This window comes from Microcebus murinus, chromosome 2 (genome assembly GCF_040939455.1).
Source record: "Microcebus murinus isolate Inina chromosome 2, M.murinus_Inina_mat1.0, whole genome shotgun sequence".
Taxonomy (NCBI): domain Eukaryota; kingdom Metazoa; phylum Chordata; class Mammalia; order Primates; family Cheirogaleidae; genus Microcebus; species Microcebus murinus.
This window is the reverse complement of record NC_134105.1, coordinates 39,373,555-39,393,595: the sequence shown is the minus strand read 5'-3', so window position 1 is coordinate 39,393,595 and position 20,041 is coordinate 39,373,555. Positions and strand designations below refer to the sequence as shown.

The following is a 20,041-nucleotide window of genomic DNA, read 5'->3' as shown; positions in this document are numbered from 1 at the left end:
CTATCCACGACTATTCAGTTAGTGAATGGAGAAACCAGGACTTAAACATAGATCTTATGACTCTCTGAAATTTATGCTTTTTCTTATACATTATAACTGATTCTTTCACATCAGACCCCTTAGGAATTGTCATTATTTTGTCAGGTTGTTCTGTTGTTTTCAAATTGCAGGTTGCAACCCATTAGAAGGTTGTTAAATCAGTGTAATGGGTTGTAAGGTCAGTGTAATGAGCTGTGAAAGCATTAAAAAATCAATTAGAATAGAAAATAGTAAAATGTTCCATTGCATGTACAAAGAGTGTTATTTTAAGAATTTTTGTTCCAGATAGGTATATATGTGTTTATCTGTCTGTCTGATACCTTGTAATGGAAACACATTTCTAACAGTGAGTTGGGGAAAAACAAATTGAAAGCTGCTGATCCCAGGGCATAGGTTTTACAGTTGTTTGTAACTATAATTTACTCAGAACATTGTATTTCCCTGCAATTCCTACTCCTCAGTGTATACCCAAAAGAACTGAAAACAGGTACTCAAACAAATGTGTGTACATGCATGTTCATACAAGAGTATTCAGAATACCCAAAAGATCAAAATAGCCCAAATGTCCATCCCTTCTTTGTGGATGAATGGGTAAACAAATTATAGTATATACATACTTTAGAAATATTACTTAGTCATTTTAAAAAATGAAGTTCCGATAACATGCTATAAGGTGGATGAACCTTTAAACATCATGCTAAGTGAAAGAAGCCAGACACAAAAGGCCCCATATTTAATGAGTCCATTTATATGAAATATTCATAATAGGTAAATCCATAGAGATAGAACACTGATGGTTACTAGTGGGTGAGGGAGATGGGTAATGGGGAACAACTCCTTAATGAGTAGGAGGTTTCCTTTTAGGGTGATGAAAATGATTTGGATCTAGATAGAAGTAGCAGTTGCACAACATTGTGAGTGTAATAATGCCTTTAATTGTTCACTTTAAAATAGTTAATTTTATGTTATGTGACTCTCTCCTCAATTAGACCAAAAATTTTTTTAAAAAGCCTATTAAAAAAAGTATAATGTGTTTTTGACAATTCAGTTCTTTATCTTGAACTTTAAATAATCTGAACAACCCAGTTCTTTTTAATAACTAATAGCAAGTACTTTTTTTATTTTCAGTTTTCTTAAATTATATCTTTCTCACCTATAAGTTGATGAAACATTTTGTTTTCATTAAATGAAAGGACAGTGTAACTTTGAGCAGAACTATTTTGTAACCTTTCAAATGTCCTTAAGGTTGGTAAAAAGACATTCTACAACTGTCCTAACCAATGGTCCCTCTCACAGTTTGAGAAAGGGAATGAAGCAGAATGTGTAGAAATCAGAATCAACTCTTAAGATATTACAGATCTTCAGAGTTTATTTAGTTTAAGGCCAAGATAGTTTTCAGTATTGTTCTACTAATATATTTTACTTCAGTATTTGAGTTTGGCTTCTTTTTGCCATAAAAAGTTACTTAGACTTCTGAAGCCAGGAACAGATTGCTGGGAATCCTGTTGAAATACTTGATGAATTATTAATCTTTTCTTTTGTTAGCCACGGACTTCACATTGAAGGCTTTTGATTGCCCTGAAACAGAATACCCTGTTAAAATTGTGAATACTCCACAAGGTTGCCTGTGGTATAAGAAAGACAACAAATTCAAAATCCCTAAAGGTAAAATGTTCCCCTTCCTTTCACTTTTCTGCTGAATTCCAGTGTTCTCTCTTAGACTCTCTATTCAACATGTGATTATCTGCTTGGTGTTTTGCTGCTTTTTGGAGGAAATGAGTACCAGGTACCTCTAGTAAGCCATCTTGAAGTTCCCTCACTCCTCCTAAAAGGAACAATAATTTTTTCTCTACTTTGTAGCAACTTTTTCCCCCCATGTCTGTCACCTTCCCCTTCCATTTGAAGATCTTTTCCAGGTTTATGTACCAGATTCATATGTGCTCCTATGCTGTCACAGAAATTATGGACACTTTGGTTTCCAGGAAATAAAAATTTTGGCCTAGAATGAAATTATTTTTAGATATTTTTCTTTCAGTTAAAACAGAACCAAGTGTTTGGCCATATTAAAGAATTGGTGGCATTATTTGAATATTATTTTTAAAGAGTAAGAGTGTATGAAGGAAATTATTCTTAGACACAAAAAATAGCCTAGTCTAGCATTACAAATGTGAAATCTTCTCCATTTGCCTTCCTCTACCAGTTTCTTTTCGGCATCAAGGAAGCTGAAGTGGACTCTAAAGTCCTTGTCTTTAACGTCATGGCCTTAACTATGTTGGGGTTTTTTTGTTTGTTTGTTTTTTCTTTTTGTTTTTGTTTGTTTTTGAGACAGAGTCTTGCTCTGTTGCCTGGGCTAGAGTGCCATGTCATCAGCCTAGCTCACAGCAACCTCAAACTCCTGGCCTCACACAGTCCTTCCCTCTGCCTCCCAAGTAACTGGGACTACAGGTGCACACCACCACGCCCAGCCCAATTTTTTTTTTTTTTTTTCTATTTTCAGTTGCCCAGCTAATTTTTTCTAGTAGAGACAGGGTCTTGTTCTTGCTCAGGCTGATTTCGAACTCCTGAGCTCAAGTAATCCTCCTGCCTCTGCCTCATAGTGCTAGGATTATAGGTGTGAGCCACCATGCCCCACACTGTGTTGCTTTTTTTGTGCATGGTATAAGAATTTACTGAAGCAACTTGGAATCATAGTCTGGTTGCTCTCATGTTCCATTTAACCCATATTCTCAACTTCAAACACAACTATACTGTAGCTCTTTGGGATTCTTGAGTTTATTGGAAAGGTGTTTCTATAATTTTTTTCAAATAGTTTATAAGAGTTTCTAAAAGTATTCTTAAAGTTGATTCAGCTTTCTTGGAAAGGCTCTGCTGTAAGTTTTTGTGAATATTGGGCTTGTTCCCATATTAAGAACATTGTTAAGAATATTTCTTAACATGTATACTTCTGCATATTTTTCTTCACTGAAGCTATTGATAAATATGAATATGTCATAGGCCTCTCTGTGTATCTGTCTATATATATGGTCTTCCCACAGGTAAAGTATGCCTTTTGGGATACCTTATTTGGAATGGTAAATATTTCTTTTTAAAAACCCTTAAGAATAAAAATGTAATGAGGATCTAAGGATTAGTAGTTTATTTCAGAATTAAAAAAAAAATACTAGGGGAAAATAGCAGATGTGGAAAATATTTGAGGCCTGTGGCCTTCTGTATTTTATCTATGGTCTTTTTTTCTTTCAGCATATATACGTTTCCATCTAATTTCACCTTTGATACAGAAGTCTGCAGCAAAGTAAGCACTTGTTCTCTTTTCTGGAAAATATTCTTTATATTGTTGAAAAACTATTTTGTTTCATTCTGACTCATTCTTTCATTTCTGTATTAGTACTTGAGCTATGTTGCTGATTTACGTATTTTTTCCTGGGTTCCACACAAGTTATTTGTACTGACACTAAACAGTAAAATGGAACTATCGCTGTTCTGTTGCCAGCACCCACATGTAAAACATACTGATAGTGAAGGCTAGTCATAGAGTTACTGAATTGGGAACATTTTTCTTAAAGATCACTTTGGGTTAGCTCCCAGTCTATATAGTGAGACCAGTGGATCTGTTGAATTTGTAGACTGCCAAAGATTATGATTTTACCTGTTCTTAGCAATTACTATATTTATGTAGATAGCTGCATTGTGGGAGGCACAATTTTAGGCACAGAGAGCGAAAAATGTGCCTTAATCATAGGAGGCGCTTCAGAAAATGTTAGTGCATGTCTTCTTTCCTTTGCCACTTAACTGTAAAGTCGAACCTTAAAATGACAAGCAGCGCTAAAATTTATTAATATTCACTGCAAAAAATGTATTACCCTTCTCCTTTCCTTCATATTTTTAATTTGTCAGTCAGGAAGCCTAGGCCTGGAAGGTAGCCAGAGCCTTCAAGCCAATTGCCTCTGATGCCTATTATATTTACCCCATTGTGCAGTATAAATATCATTTTCTATGTGTACATAAGAAGAAAAAGATTGGGAAACACTGTTGGAGGTAGGAGTTCTACAGTGTGTCTGTGAAACTGAGTCCTAACTAAATAAGTATACAGTTTTATATTCTGGAGTCAGGAATTAACGCTTTTCTAAAAGTGAAGCTACTAACTCTAAATTGAAGCAGTCTGTTTCTTCATGTCTTTTTTGACAATTAATGATGCCATTTATATTTTGTACTTCTCAGTGTGGTCCTCTTTGATATCTTTGTCAATATTCTTACTCATAACCTTGCGGAACCAGCTTATGAAGCAGATGTGGCACAGTTGGAGTATAAACTGGTAGCTGGTGAACATGGTTTAATTATTCGAGTGAAAGGATTCAATCACAAACTACCTGTAAGTACAAGTACTCTATTTTCCTTATAGAGAGCATTAAAATATATTTATATTTGTTGCCCCTATAGCACCAAGCATAGAGATTTGTTCATGGGATGCTGTATGTAGAAAGAAGTGTTTCTTTTTTTTTTTTTTTTTGAGACAGAGTCTCACTTTGTTGCCCAGGCTAGAGTGAGTGCCATGGCATCAGCCTAGCTCACAGCAACCTCAAACTACTGGGCTCAAGCGATCCTCCTGCCTCAGCCTCCCAAGTAGCTGGGACTATAGGCATGAGCCACCATGCCCGGCTAATTTTTTCTCTATATATTAGTTGGCCAATTAATTTCTTTCTATTTATAGTAGAGACGGGGTCTTGCTCTTGCTCAGGCTGGTTTCGAACACCTGACCTTGAGCAATCCGCCCACCTCGGCCTCCCAGAGTGCTAGGATTACAGGCGTGAGCCACTGCGCCCGGCCGAAAGAAGTGTTTCTTAATGTGGACTCATGAATATGCTTGGTTGATGACAGTTTTTCTAACTTTGACCATACATAAGAACAATATATATTTCATTAATTACTAGCAATGCATATAACACAGCCATGCTTTAAGCTTGATTTCACTTCCCTTTGCTGTTAGTTTATTTGCCGCTGACATTGGCATTTAGGACTGGTTTGAGCTAAATTTCTTGCCATAGTGATAACAAATTTAAAGGACCTGGCACATTGCCTGACATGGAGTAGAACTCAAATGCTTGTGTCTTACTTCCTCTTCTTGCACTCCCTTCCATTGTTTCAAGTGTCTGTGTCTGGTTTCCCTTCTAAGTTTATGAGCCTTTTAGAAACGAGGTCTATATCATGTCAGTCAAATCTCTTGGTTGTTCTGATGTTGCTTTGTCAAAAACTTCATAAGCAGAGGGAAAAATAATATGGGATGCTAGCTAAAAGAGTTAAATCATTAACTACCAGGTAGAAAAATATAATGTACACTACAACAAATTTTATATCTGGGTTTCTTGGGTAGAATATATATTATATTAAGGTTTGCGGAACTGGGTTTATGTAAGAAAAATTCTAGAGGGAAGGACCTGCGAGAAGTATGCCTTGTGGGAGGAGGTGATATCCTCCATCCTGGCAAAAACCCAAGAGAAGAGTAACTTGTCACCTTTATGCCCCTGTGTCCTTTTCATTCTCTCCAGGGAATAAGAATTGGTCTTAGGAAGCACCATCATGGAATATTTTACTTTTGTCAACCTTCAAAGGCGCAAATAAAATGTAGCTTAAGATCCAAACAGATTAAAGCATAATACAGTGTTTGTCATGTGGGAAGTATGTTTCGGAATTATCTGGAGAGCTTTCTGAAAATACAAACCATTGAAAAGTATTTGACATTCTTCATTTTATGAAGCTTACTTAGCCTTAATAGGAAAACCTGTTATAGAACATATATACTGGTATCTATGTATAGAAAAATGGAGACAAATTTCACCTATGGAATATAGATGCTAATTTCCTAAAAATTTGAAAATTAAATCCAACGTAGCAAAAACAATTCACCATGACCAAGTACCAGGAATGCTAGGGTTGTTCAGTATTAGGAAGTTGATGAACATAATTCAATATAATCAAGTCAAAGGAGAACCACTATATGAATATAGTGATAAATGCCAAAAAATCATTTGATAAATTTGAGTCGGTATTCCTAATAAGTAGGAATGGAGTGAAATTACTTAAATATAATAAAAACCTTAAATTAAAAACAATAACAGCATATGTTACATTAACTGATAAAATGCTTAATATTAAAATAAGGAGCAAGCCAAGAATAATCCATGACCAGCTCTGTTATCCTATTCTTTTATTTTTTTTTATTTTTTCACTGTTATCCTATTCTTAATACTAATATAATAAAATGAAAAAACAAAGTAAAATAAAAACTTTTTTGGAAAAGAAAAATATTTTTCTTTGCATATGATATGATTATATTCTTAGAAAAACCTAAGATACTACTAAAATTTTAAAAATAGTTTGGTGTGATATGGCCGGTCAAAATCAGTGGCTATTTTCCCCTATTGTAGCAATAACCAAAATTATTTTTAAGTTCATCTGGAAGAAAAAAATGTTTGAGAATACCCTGGAAAATTCATTGCCTCTAATTTGACAGTTATTCAGGATTTTGGCCCCTAAAGATTCTTTGAGTCATTAGTACTTCTCTTATGTCCCCCACATTGCCTAGTGCCATGCTGGACCTCTGGTAAAAACCAAAGAGAAACATTAACCCCCCTAAAACTTAGTGAATTTCCATGCTTCTTAACTTGAAGTGCTTCTTTCTTTTTCTTTTAGCTACTGTTTCAGCTCATTATTGACTACTTAGCTGAGTTCAGTTCTACACCAGCTGTCTTTACAATGATAACTGAGCAGTTGAAGAAGACCTACTTCAATATCCTCATCAAGCCTGAGACTCTGGCCAAGTGGGTATAAACATGATCAGCTTATATTTTGAAAGCCTGAAAGTATTTACCTTCTTAGGGGGTAGATGTAGGGGATGAGCCTGTAGTTTCTGTGCTAATTTTCAGACATGTTTGAATTTTGTTGCAGTTTAGGAAACCAGTCCATAGGGTTCTAGGATTTCTAAACCCAGCTTAAGTAGCTATCTGCTGTGACTAAAAGCAGCCTACAGTACATGATTATTGGCTTAAAGTAAAGAAAGATGTTTTTTCCACTCCTTTGTAAGTAAATAAAAGTTAAAGAAGTGCTACCTTTGTTGTAGCCCAAAATTATTTACAGGGGATTTTATTTTGTTGTGTGGTATGATTAGTAGCTGAGTTAAATTGCTTTTAACATGTCACTTATCTGGCAACCTTAACTATCCAGAATTCAGGCAAGGTTCCAGAAGACAGCAAAAAGGCAGATCAACAGTCTGTATGCTAAAGCTTAAACCTTCTACTAAGGCATCATCCTTAGGCCTTCTCTCAGAGCCTGTTCTTACTACTTCAGTCCAGGGCTGAGGATAACCTATAGGTTACTTTTGTGTGAATCAGAAAAAAGTACCCCAATGGGGTACCCTCTGTCAACAGGTAGAGCCTTTGTGGGAGGGTTTTGTCCCTGAGTAGCCTTTGCACATGGCTTGCAAGCCCCTACTTGACCTCCTTGCTGGGCATCTATAAGCACAACCTTATGTAGAGGCCCTGCTTTTGACACAGTTGTAATGAGCCCATCAATTACTAGAATTAGAAAGCAGGGGGAGATGGGGTTAAGATTCAGGCATGTAATAACACAAAAAGTTAAACGAATAACTAGATGTAAGTTGAAAGGAAAGTTATCTGCAACCATTGATATGATGAATAGCCCTATTTATCTAGTAACTCCCAAACAGCCCCTTGTATTCAGTAACTCCTAAATACTAGTTTATTTATAAAAGTAGTAGTCTATTAAATACTATTTTTATTAAAATCCAGTAATGTTTAAAATTTATTGAAGTATGATAGAGTAATAATAATATACCTTCTGTTTATTGAACATTTATTCACTAGATCTGTTCTAAGAACTTTATATATTCATTTAATTTTAACCAAAACTCTGTTACTGGGCCAGGCGAGGTGTCTCACGCCTGTAATCCTAGCACTCTGGGAGGCTGAGGTGGGCGGATTGCCCAAATCAGGAGTTCGAAACCAGCCTGAGCAAGAGCGAGACTCTACTATAAATAGAAAGTCTCTACTATATATAGAAAGAAATTAATTGGCCAACTAATATATATAGAAAAAATTAGCCGGGCATGGTGGTGCATGCCTGCAGTCCCAGCTACTCGGGAGGCTGAGGCAGTAGGATTGCTTGAGCCCAGAAGTTTGAGGTTGCCGTGAGCTAGGCTGACATCTCGGCACTCACTCTAGCCTGGGCAATAAAGTGAGACTCTGTCTCAAAAAAAACCCCAAAAAACTATGTTACTATTCTTGTTTCATAAGTTATTTCCCTTGTTTTACAAGTAAAGACATTGGGTTACAGATGTTAGGAGACTTGCCAAGTTCAAACAGCTTATTGGTGGTGGGGTTGTAGAGATATGGAGTGTGGAGTTAATCTTGCTAGACTAGAGCCATTGCCTTTACTGTATTATCACTGCTGTAATTGACATCCACAATGGTGGCCTCCAGTAATTAGTGAGATTTCAAATGTTAGTGAGATTTCAAACCAAAATAGTAATAATTTAAAATTGGTGCATGACTGGATAAACTTGACTCATTTGGCGATTTCTGTGAAATATTTTACTCTGCAACTGAGACAGATAAGTACAGTGTTGTACTGGTGAGTAAATCTATTTAAAAGTTTATGTATCCAATTTTAAATGCTGTTTGGTGATCATGGCATGTTTCCCCACCTTAAGTAGTGACAGATATTATCTCTTTAAACACACATCTGTAGAAACTTGACCAATATTTCTTTATTCTCAAGATTCATTTTTTACAACAAAATTTCATTTTTTTCCTGCCCTCTGTACAGAGATGTACGGCTTTTAATCCTGGAATATGCACGTTGGTCTATGATTGACAAATACCGGGCTTTGATGGATGGCCTTTCCCTTGAGTCTCTGCTGAGCTTCGTCAAAGAGTTCAAATCCCAGCTCTTTGTTGAGGGCCTGGTACAAGGGAATGTCACAAGTACAGTGAGTATGAGGTGCTCTGTTACTGTAGGCTGGGTCTGAATGCAGTTGTGAACTGGAAATTGCACTAGTTCTTCTTAAAGGGGAAATGGAAGCTCTGTGTTTTTGGCAGGACAGTGTTATCATATTCTGTTTAGGAGGGAACCTGGCCCCTCTGATGTTTGGCTACTTTCTTATGAAGGAGACTGCTGGTAATAAATAGACCAGTACTTTGAGTGAAATGGGTTTGGCATATCTATGTTGTTGGTTGCATTTGTGGAAGATTGTATTGTTAACCATAAACAGTTTAATGTAGAGATAAAAGTGGAGGAGAGGAATGGTGAAGTATATATGATACATACATATATACATACATACATACATGTATACATAGCCAGAATAAGTATGTCAAGCTTGTTTGTCAAGCTAAGGGGCTAAGGCTTTATCCTATAGCAAATGGAGAACCACTGAAGGATTTAAGAGAACTTGCAGTTAAGAAATATCCAGAGAAGGCCGGGCGCGGTGGCTCATGCCTGTAATCCTAGCACTCTGGGAGGCCGAGGCAGGCAGATTGCTCGAGGTCAGGAGTTCGAAACCAGCCTGAGCAAGAGCGAGACCCTGTCTCTACTATAAATGGAAATAAATTAATTGGCCAACTAATATATATATAGAAAAAAATTAGCTGGGCATGGTGGCGCATGCCTGTAGTCCCAGCTACTTGGGAGGCTGAGGCAGAAGGATTGCTTGAGCCCACGGGTTTGAAGTTGCTGTGGCACTCAATCTAGCCTGGGCAACAAAGTGAGACTCTGTCTCAAAAAAAAAAAAAAAAAAGAAAAGAAATATACAGAGAGACCAGTTATGAGGCTGTTACAAAAGCTCAAGTGAAATATGATTTCACTTAGGAGATATCTAAAGTGGTCAAATTCATAGAAACAGAAAATAGAACAGTGGTTTCCATAAACTGAGGAGGAGAAGGGAATTGTTTAATGGGTATAGAATTTCAGTTTTACAAGATGAAAAACTTCTGGAAATCTGTTTCACAACAGTATGACTACACTTAACACTATTGAACTGTACACTTTTTAAAATGTTAAGATGATAAATTATATATGTTTTTTACCACATACAAAAAAGTTGAAGTGAAAAATGATGAATCCTGAGGTTAGGCCAAATAAATGAAAAAGTGTTAAGAAATAATGTGGTAAAATATAGCCAAAATTCACTGAATAATTAGATATAGGGGTGAGAGAGAGGGGAGGAGTCTTAGACAATACCAGAATTTCTTGCTTGAAGCATCAGGTTGGTAGAGAAGCAGGAAAAATAGTAAGATTGGGAGCATATGAGGAGTTCGTTCTGATATGTATTGCGTTGGGGTATGTTGTTGGGGCCTTGTACTTAACCAGGTCTTCTCCCTGGCAAGAGTGCTTTTTTGAGGCCCCGGCAGAGTGGCTCACGCCTGTGATCCTAGCACTCTGGGAGGCTGAGGCGGGCGGATTGCTCAAGGTCAGGAGTTCAAAACCAGCCTGAGCAAGAGCAAGACCCCCATCTCTACTAAAAATAGAAAGAAATTAATTGGCCAACTAAAAATATATAGAAAAAATTAGCTGGGCGTGGTGGCGCATGCCTGTAGTCACAGCTACTTGGGAGGCTGAGGCAGAAGGATTGAGCCCAGGAGTTTGAGGTTGCTGTGAGCTAGGCTGACGCCATGGCACTCTAGCCCGAGCAACAGAGTGAGACTCTGTCTCAAAAAAAAAAAAAAAAAAGAATGCTTGTTCAAGACTGTTTCCCTAAACTGTTTGGCTGTTGACCAGCCAAACAGGCCAGTCCTCTCTGGCCTCCCAGTTTCTCAGCACTGGCCCTTTAGGGAAACCACTTTAGAGATGTGCTGAACCCTGCACCTGTCCCTCATTTTATACTTAAGGAAACAGAAGTCTTGAGAGGAAAAGAGGACGTATTCACTTAGTATTAAATGTTATCCAATTGCTCTATCCAGGCTCTATGTCAATGGGCCCAGGTATCTAAAACACAGTCACAGTTATCATAAAGGCCACAGCCTAGTTGGGTAAACTGGCACTAAACAATTAAGTTTGCTCCATTTGGGAAAGTATTACAGTGTATGGGTAAACAGAGTGCCAAGTGAGCCAGGAAAGGAGCTGTGCAGTTATGAGCCACTAAGTATGCAACAAACAATATTGAATTGATTAGCCCAATCAATGAATGACTTACCCAGCATTGACATGACAAACTGTATCTGTTTTGCTATGCAGGGCTCTCCAAGCAATTAGAATATTGATGTTAGCTATTTCTAACAGGTGAAATTAATGTCAGGAGGGCCTAATGTCGTGTTTTTTTTTTTTTTTTTTTTTTTGCTGCTTAGGAATCTATGGATTTCCTGAAATATGTTGTTGAGTAAGTGTTGGTTTGAGTTTTTTCTTTGGGGGTGATCTTACCAGCATGAGGGCATTGAACCACAACCCACTTAATTGTTATTAAACCCACAGTTAAAATACTGGTAGATTTTCTTGAGGCTGGTATAAACAAAGCAATTCAAAAGGGACTATGGAAGGCCTGGCTGCTGCTTCATAGTTTTTGGGTGCCTCAGTGACCCATGCTGATTCTTTTGCAGTAAGCTGAACTTCATGCCTCTGGAACAGGAGATGCCTGTGCAGTTCCAGGTGGTAGAGCTGCCCAGGGGCCACCACCTATGCAAAGTGAGAGCTCTGAACAAGGGTGATGCCAACTCTGAAGTCACTGTGTACTACCAGGTCAGTTGGTCTCATTGTACAGCCATCCTCATGGCTAAGTATCTTTAGGGCACTAAAGCCTCATGGAAGGTCCAAAGTATGTGGGAATGAGTGATCGATTGACTTTCAATGCCCTTTTTTAGTTACTTCTTTAGCTTTATGCTTGGGGCTATTTGTCCTCTTGAAGCAACTACATTTAAAAATGGATCCTCCTTTAGTCACAGTGAGGTATTGCTTCATTAATCACCTAACCACTAATATAGAGGGACAGAGAAGTATGGATGGGAATTCCTTCATGTTCTTTTTACAGAACCCTAAGCAGCAGCAGGACAAAAGAGACAAAAGTAAGCATAGCCAAGCAATCAATATACAGCAAACAGAATGATTACCAGAGTCCTAAAGGGTTCAAAGCACTATGTTATGGATGATAAATCCATAGGCTTCAGAACCCCTTACTTGCCTGGTCATATAAGCTGGTCTCAAATTTATTCATTGTACCCTTAGTTCTATGTTTTTTCCACATCATCCTGGAGGGGCGGGGCAGGGTGGAACTTAAAGTAGGGAAGTGCTTTTCAACAATCTCAATTGCCCCATAGCCTGCTTTAACCTGTGGTTAGTCCCACTCACTTCTAAGACTGTAGGCATCTTCTCTAAATCTGTGCCTGTCTAGTGACTTCTCAAAGTCTGGGGCTCCAGCTGCTACTGTGGTCCTGAGTTCTCTGCATGAGGAATTCACTCCCCTGTCAGGCCTTATGAAGATCCCTAGTCTGGGCTTTGGGTGGCATGGCCTTATTTTCATCTTCATTATCCTTTTGTTGTTTCTGGCCCAGGGCCTCAACCTTATCCTGATATTGTCCAGGTCCTGGTTGATAGAAGCAAATTTACCTGCCTGACATCGTGGCCATTTCTCTTTAGTGAAGTTTAACGTTATTCCAGTCCTTTGATTCAGGAGCTACAATTGTAGCTAGGTTGATAAATTTTTCTTTCCCTGGAGGCCCAGCTTCTCTGTGGGACCTGTCTCAATAGCTGTAGCATTCCAGCCTGTGTTCTTTTCTAAGTTGTGACTACCAGGTCCCAAACTCCTTAAATGGTATGGCCCAGCCCTTCTTAGCCCAGTCCACATTTCTAGTGCCTCTGACTGCTCACAACCCAGAGACAGAATTTCTCCAGTTTTAGGAAGGATTTCGTATAGTAAGACTGTCTTTGGAAGTGCTTTTCAGCAGTCACCTCTTAGCACTAGCTACAAACTGCCTCCCTTAGGAAACCAATTCCCTTCTCACACAGCATTTTGAATAGAAAATTAATACAAGGTTTTGATTGGTTTTGTTGCAGCCCCTTTAGAGAAAAACGGGCAGTCTCAGTGCTGACTAATCAGGGCTTGCAGGGCACACAGGCTTTAGCCTCTTCCTCCAGTGAAGTGGGAAGAAAGAGAAATGAGACTGTGTCAGAGGAGCCTGCAAGATGATCCTGACTCTGGGATGCACTATTGGCCTCCTGCCCTCTTTCATTCTGACGGCATTATTTTGCCAGTTGCCAGGGCAGCCAGATGTGGTCCCAAAGCATGGTGTCTGCCTCTAAGATATTTTTCTTAACTGGCTTGGGGCTGTGTGGCTGCAGAAGCTCCTATTCATTTTCTCTCTACCTGAGTAATACATCCAGATACACCCATCTGGATCCCCAAACATGTCCTGTTTTCCTCCTTAGGGCTGTGAACTGTAAGTGCTTGATTTTAGAATGTGTCCTCTGGGTCCTTGAGATCCTCTAGTTAGGAGCTGGCAAGTCAGGGATTATTGGACTCACCTCTATTTTTACCTACATTTCTTTTAGTGCTGGGAATACAAATGATCAAGTATGATTCCTATACTCACAGACCTTTGGTCTGTTGTGAAAGCAGATATTTAAACAAAATGAAAGTATGATTAACTGTTGGGGGAAGAGAAGTGATGATAATGGAATGAGTGGTTGCCAAGAATAGCTGGATTATTAAAAAGCTCTATAAGCCATTGGATATTCAGTTGGTCTGACTACCTTCTCCTCTCAGTCAGGTACAAGGAGTCTAAGAGAATACACTCTTATGGAGCTACTTGTGGTAAGTATATAATGGAGAGTTGAAGTATTAGGAGCCCCTGTCTGACTATGAGGCCCAGCCTTTCTTCCTGAGACTGAGTACTTAGGTGGTCAGAGACCTGTGATTGGAAGGCAAGATGGTCATTTACTATTATCACCCAGTATAAGCATGGACCGAGGGCCTGGATTGTTTAGGAAAAAGGCAGCAAGGGAGGGTGGACTTTGAGGTATGTGGAACACTGGGGGAAAGAAATGGAGGTTTCTCTGCTGGGAGTTGGGCTGACGGTTAGTATGTTGAATTACAGATGCACATGGAAGAGCCTTGTTTTGACTTCCTTCGAACCAAGCAGACCCTTGGGTAAGTCTGCTGGCAAGGACACTGGGATCAAAATAAGAGTCGGGGGCTTACTCTCCATGCTGAGGTCTATCAGATATCCTTACTGAGCAGCCTCTCATAGCTCTTTGGTCCTTCCATACTTTACTTTCCATACCTACTTGTTAGAACTTCTGGAATTTGCTTCTTGGAATAAGATCAGGTGTCCCATTTGGTCATCTTTTACGATAAGAAAAAAAGCTTGTGCTTCCAAATTCAGGAGAGGGGTGGACACCTTAAAATTTATGGGTCTTCTTTTCCAGGTCCAGTAAGGATAGACAGAAACCCTTTCTACTCATATTTAGTGCCTCTACTGGCAGGGCACAGATGACAACCTGAGTTTATATAATTTTTCACTCTGGCTGTAGGTACCATGTATATCCTACCTGTAGGAACACATCTGGGATTCTAGGATTCTCTGTCACCGTGGGGACACAGGCAACCAAATACAAGTGAGTAAGCGAGTGAATAGTTGGGAGTCCAATCTAATATTCTGGCATGGAGAGTGGGAGCTATTGTGTGCTTCCTTAACCACTTCGGCACGGTGCTCACCAGCCGGGAAACCTTGCCCACAGCCGCCACTCAGTCCGCACGATAGTTTGTGCTGTGCATTGATGACGAATCCGTTTTGCTCTTGTGTGATGAGAAACGCTTTAAAGCACTGAAAGCTTGTTTTACTTTACAGGCAGCTTTACTTGTAATGTAAATCAGAATAGGTAACATACATATATGTTTTCATTACATTATTTTTAAATGTTCACAATTTCATTTTGATAAATGAAAAATTAGAAAAGTCATTATCACAGCTGTCGGCTAAAGTTGATGCTCGGCTGTGCGCCTTCATATCAGCAGCTGTCGGTTACAGTTGCTGTGCACATTCTTCTGTGGCTATCAACTATAGTTGATTCTCGTACCGAAGTGGTTAAACCTCTGATGACTCTGACCAAGCAGAATTTACTGTATTTAGTCACTGCAGAGGGTGTGGGGCAGGGGGTTATAGATGGCCTGATCCAGGACTAATCAATGATTCCAGTAGTCCTATAGGACTTAAGTCCTATGGTCATTGTGCAGGGCTTGCCAATGTTTCTTCTCTTCAGGCAGACCTGAGGACAAGGCAAGGGTACCTGTTGTGACATTCATATTGGAACCTGTTGGTTCTCAGCTTTGGAATGACTTCAGTATGATACTAGGAAATTGGGCTGAAGGTTGGGGGGAGTGTTCTTCCCTCCCTCAACTTAAGGTAAAATGCTGAGGCCTGGGAAAACACTGCAGCCTTTTTCCTGGAGATGTCATGTCTTCTTAATTCCTCCCTGAGATACCAGTTCTCTTGATGACTATTAATTGGAGATGCTTTGTTTCAGCTCTGAAGTTGTCGATAAGAAGATAGAAGAGTTTCTTTCTAGCTTTGAGGAGAAGATTGAAAACCTCACTGAAGACGCATTCAACACCCAGGTGACTTAACTGTGCCAGCCTAGGCTTTTGATATTTACCCCCATAAGCCCTCAGGACACCAGACGTTAGTTTTAATAGCACTATGTGCTGACCAGTTTTTGAACTTTGCAGCCCCACCTCAATCCCTCCCTGTCCTACTGGCAGGTCCATCACAAGCCAGGCTGGATAAGGCCAGGTGTGTTCTGGGGGGCCTGGTATGATGCCATGCCTGAGCATTTCTTTTTGCTGGGAACAGGTCACAGCTCTGATCAAGCTGAAGGAGTGTGAGGATACCCACCTTGGGGAGGAGGTGGATAGGAACTGGAATGAAGTGGTGACACAGCAGTATCTCTTTGACCGCCTTGCCCATGAGGTAACATGGTTTTCAGAGCGACACTGTCCCCTGACAGAGGGTTCTACAGGAGTCACAGGTCCAAGCAAACTGGTATTTTGTATGCATGAGAAGCCTGGGACACCCAAACTGGCTTGGTTACTTACTTGCTCATTTCATTACTTAGACTTGCCTCCCTAGTACCATAGGTGGCCACGTGAGCAGGGTGCTCCCACCCTTACTGCCCTCTCTCCCCAGTTTCAATCAGAGCAGCTCCATTTGTATATTATATTGAAGTTCACAAGATTTTGTGGAAAATGAAGTGTTCTGCTATTTAATGAAAATTATTCCAGGAACAAGCCCAAAGTAGTAAAAACTATGAAAAAAAGCTCTGGATCCTGTAATTCAGTGCTGCTTCTGATAATATATAATCCTTTGTAAAGAATTAGCAAAGAACAACATTGCTCTGTAAGGCAGAGAGGTTGTTTAACAAGAGGTTTCAGCACAGCTCACCTTAAGGCACTTGTTTTCTTAATAGAAGACAGGTAAAAAATTTACCTGTTTCAATAGTTGCTATATTTTCCTCAAGCCAGAATATAACTGGGAAGTGATAATAAGGAGACACTTGAGTATCAGCTTCAGTGTACAGTATTCAGCTGTAATTACAGCATCTGCTAACCTCTCTTGCTCATCTGCCAACGTAGATCATTGCTGTAAAACAAAGGTTTATTATGAACCTCAGAGAATTCATCTTTATCTTTCTCTGGAAGGTCAGGGACAAGTTGAGATTAGGAAGAATAAAATGTAGTCCTCAGATGCTAAGCAGGACCAAGGAGGTCTGCCTAGGGGTTATTTCTTTCCTATCTTCCCTTTCCATGTAAGATTGAAGCACTGAAGTCATTCTCAAAATCAGACCTGGTCAGCTGGTTCAAGGATCATAGAGGACCAGGAAGTAAAATGCTCAGCGTTCACGTGAGTATGGTTAACTAAAGTAGCTTTACGTATTTACTGGATTTGGATTGTTCAGAGACCACATATCTGGTCAGTGTATTTCTCACCTTGAATCTCTGGCATCTTTCAGGTTGTTGGATATGGGAAGTATGAGCTGGAAGAGGATAGCACCCCTTCTAGTGAAGATTCAAATTCTTCTTGTGAAGTGATGCAGCTAACCTACCTGCCAACCTCTCCTCTGCTGGCAGATTCTATCAGCCCCATTACTGATATCAGGGCTTTCACATCAACACTCAACCTTCTCCCCTACCATAAAATAGTCAAATAAACTGCAGTCTTGTTGGCCTGAAGCAATGTGTATTTAAAAATGTGTTTGTAATTTATGGAGTTACACTACTACTGCCTTAGGGCTTCCACTAGAATTTTTGCACTGGAATCAGAGAACTTGATTTACTTTTTATCCCTTCTCTATTGAAACTAACAAACCAGAGTTATTATAGCAGATAGCAAAGAGAAATTAGCAGGGTGAGCCAAGTGTGGCCAAAAAACTTGTGACAGCAATTTGGGAATCCCTGGCCTGTGTCCTGTCAGATTGAGAAACTAGTTCTTGAAAAGCCCCATGTGTAACCAGTGTGTTATTATTAATAACTAAATGCTAGAGTGTTGGTACCTAAATGCTAGGTACTAATGCCTGTTTTTGATTTTTTAAAGTGTATTTTTAAATAAAGATAGTTCTGTATTTCCCTTCAAAATGAGCCATTTGCTGCTGTGGCATTCTTACTACATTGTGGGGCTGGGATCTAAAAATACAGTCTTTCCAAACCCTCTAAGGTGTCACAATATATTGGTACCCCTACACGTGTGATATGAGTTCAGTGAAGACTTTGGGGAATAGCTTGGTAGGGGCAAAAAAGAACACAGAGTATAAGGGAGGGGTGATTATTTTAAGAGTCTCTTGAAAAGCTATCTCCTATAAATAATTGGCTTCCAAGTTTAGCCATAAAGATAATAAAAAGCACATAAAAAAAGGTTGAAAAAATTACTTTATGAAGCCTTAAGCGCTGAGTATAATTACAATTTAATAATATTTTACTTCCAAAATAAAAGTTATTATAGGTGAGACCATGAAATTTCCTAACACTTGATTTTAATACATTGCACTAATTTTCTAAAACAACTCAGAGGAACCCATATTTACAATAGGTGGAGTATTTATGAAAAATCTGGCATCAGGTATATTTTATATGTGTATGTGTGTGTGTATATATATATATAACACCAAAAATTATATGAACTAAGAAACAGAGCTTGTATATCTTAATAGCAGTACTAGAGTGCAGAGTTAGAGAGTTGGATTTTATAAATGCTTTCCAATGCCTGGGGTTTGGAAAAGGAGCAGACATCTTGTTTTCAAAACCTGAAGTTTTTCTCAGGACTGAAGTCAAAATCGTAACTGCCACAGAGGAAAAAAGGGAAGCTTTTCCCGCTTTAATTGTTCGTCTGCGTCGGAAAGTCAGTATCCCTGAGATAGGAACCACTGTAATAAGAAGGGAGTGAATAGGTTCTCCCAAAGGAAGATTGTTTGTTGCTGAAATACGCCTACTGGTCATCAGATGTAAACTTTGCATTTCCCAGCTTAATGCTTGGCAGCACCAAGACGTTTTAGTAATGGTTCATCATAAACCCAACATTCTCCATCTTCATGAAATAACTGTAAAAGAAAGGGGGAGAATTTAGTTACACACTTGCTTTGCACTTCTATAATATGCTTTTTATTATTTCATGTCTTCTCCCCCCATTAGACTGAAATGAGTTTCAGATAGGGACCAGGGATCATCTTATTCATTGAAATGAGTGAATGATTTATTGCTCAAAGCACAGGAGGCATAGCAGATAAGAGGCTAGGGGCAGGCAAGCTTACCCTGGTCTCCCACTGAATTTCCTTCTCCTTCCTTTCTCGGGCTTCTGCTCTTTGTCTTTCTTCAAGTCTGTGCTTTGCTTCAGTTGCTGCATCAATGTCTCTGATTTTTAAATTGAAAGTGACATCCTTCCAAAGGCTAAAAAAAAAAGATCAAGAATAGCTGGCTATCCTGACAATTAAAGCCTAGAGCCACCTCTGACTATGGCATAATAACAAATGGCTTGAGTGCTGTAGTTCACAGACTAAGTATCCTTAACTGGCACCAGGGCACTGGATGGAGTAAGGAACAGGAGAATTAGCCCAGAAGACTCGACTGATAGTTTTCAAAGAAGGAAATAAGGGACAAGCGGTTTGGTACATAAGGACAAAAGCAGAGAGAACAGTGGAAGCTGAGACCTGGGATTCTCATCCTTCTAACCTCTAAACTTGCTATGCAACTTTGGGGGAATCAGTTTACCTCTCTAGGGTTTGAGTATCCCTTGTTATAAACTAAAAGGGTTATTAGATCAGAGGAGCTGAGAAAAACTCCCTTGAATTTAACAATATGATCTTGGAGAAAATAGTATGAGCATAGAAAATAAGGGTCAAGAGGTGAATTGCAGAGGCTTGAGGGAATAAGATGTGGCTTCCTCTCAAGGCCGTTATTCCCATTTCAGGAAAGGAGGCAAGAAGAGGTTAGCTAACTCAGCCATGGTTACAAAGCTAGTAAGTGGTGCTTCTGACATAAACCCAGGCATTCAAACCTGGTCTGTACTCTGTTAGGCTCTGCTATACTGTCTCGAAAACCCACCCCTGTGCCTATGCCCAGGCAACAGTGTAAGCATTGCAGCAATAGCTACAGATTTGTTTCCTTACCAGCGAGATTCATACTCATTCTGATCTTCCAACTTCCTCACTTTCTTTTTGATTATAGGCAACTTCTTGGTATCTACGAAGACTGTACTTTCCTAGAAAACAAGAAATAGATGGATGTTTTATTATTCACACTGTTCTAGGAGGAAGAGTCAACTCTTTCCAGAGACTGTAATTAGCAGACCCCAAAATCAAATCCCATGTTAATGATGACTTTCACATGCAGTCTTAAGCTGAAAATAAAGCTGTTGGCTTAAGTCTAGAGGCTCAATTCAACAGACATTTTTAATGTGGCTATGTGCTACATGCTAGGGATATAATCTCTTGGGGAGCTAGACCCATGAACAACTAATCC

General features: G+C 39.2%; 2 protein-coding genes across 14 annotated transcripts in view; one reads left to right on the top strand and one right to left on the bottom strand.

The window, feature by feature from the left end:
- NRDC (nardilysin convertase) overlaps positions 1 to 17,263 on the top strand; it is a 79,439-nt gene extending 62,176 nt beyond the window's left edge. For both annotated transcript variants that reach the window (XM_012776179.3, XM_012776180.3), the window contains 14 exons: positions 1,585 to 1,704; positions 3,280 to 3,331; positions 4,258 to 4,408; positions 6,727 to 6,854; positions 8,878 to 9,040; positions 11,394 to 11,425; positions 11,643 to 11,781; positions 13,802 to 13,849; positions 14,133 to 14,185; positions 14,569 to 14,652; positions 15,562 to 15,652; positions 15,888 to 16,004; positions 16,845 to 16,934; positions 17,044 to 17,263. In XM_012776179.3, the coding sequence (XP_012631633.2) occupies positions 1,585 to 1,704; positions 3,280 to 3,331; positions 4,258 to 4,408; positions 6,727 to 6,854; positions 8,878 to 9,040; positions 11,394 to 11,425; positions 11,643 to 11,781; positions 13,802 to 13,849; positions 14,133 to 14,185; positions 14,569 to 14,652; positions 15,562 to 15,652; positions 15,888 to 16,004; positions 16,845 to 16,934; positions 17,044 to 17,241 (1,466 nt within the window). In that variant the 3' untranslated portion in view covers positions 17,242 to 17,263. The remainder of the gene's footprint in view (positions 1 to 1,584; positions 1,705 to 3,279; positions 3,332 to 4,257; positions 4,409 to 6,726; positions 6,855 to 8,877; positions 9,041 to 11,393; positions 11,426 to 11,642; positions 11,782 to 13,801; positions 13,850 to 14,132; positions 14,186 to 14,568; positions 14,653 to 15,561; positions 15,653 to 15,887; positions 16,005 to 16,844; positions 16,935 to 17,043) is intronic.
- A 365-nt stretch (positions 17,264 to 17,628) lies between these two features.
- Positions 17,629 to 20,041, bottom strand: part of OSBPL9 (oxysterol binding protein like 9) — a 174,162-nt gene continuing 171,749 nt past the window's right edge. For all 12 annotated transcript variants that reach the window (XM_012776195.2, XM_012776196.2, XM_012776194.2 and 9 more), the window contains 3 exons: positions 19,690 to 19,781; positions 18,835 to 18,970; positions 17,629 to 18,624 (listed from right to left, as the gene is read on the bottom strand). In XM_012776195.2, the coding sequence (XP_012631649.2) occupies positions 18,550 to 18,624; positions 18,835 to 18,970; positions 19,690 to 19,781 (303 nt within the window). In that variant the 3' untranslated portion in view covers positions 17,629 to 18,549. The remainder of the gene's footprint in view (positions 18,625 to 18,834; positions 18,971 to 19,689; positions 19,782 to 20,041) is intronic.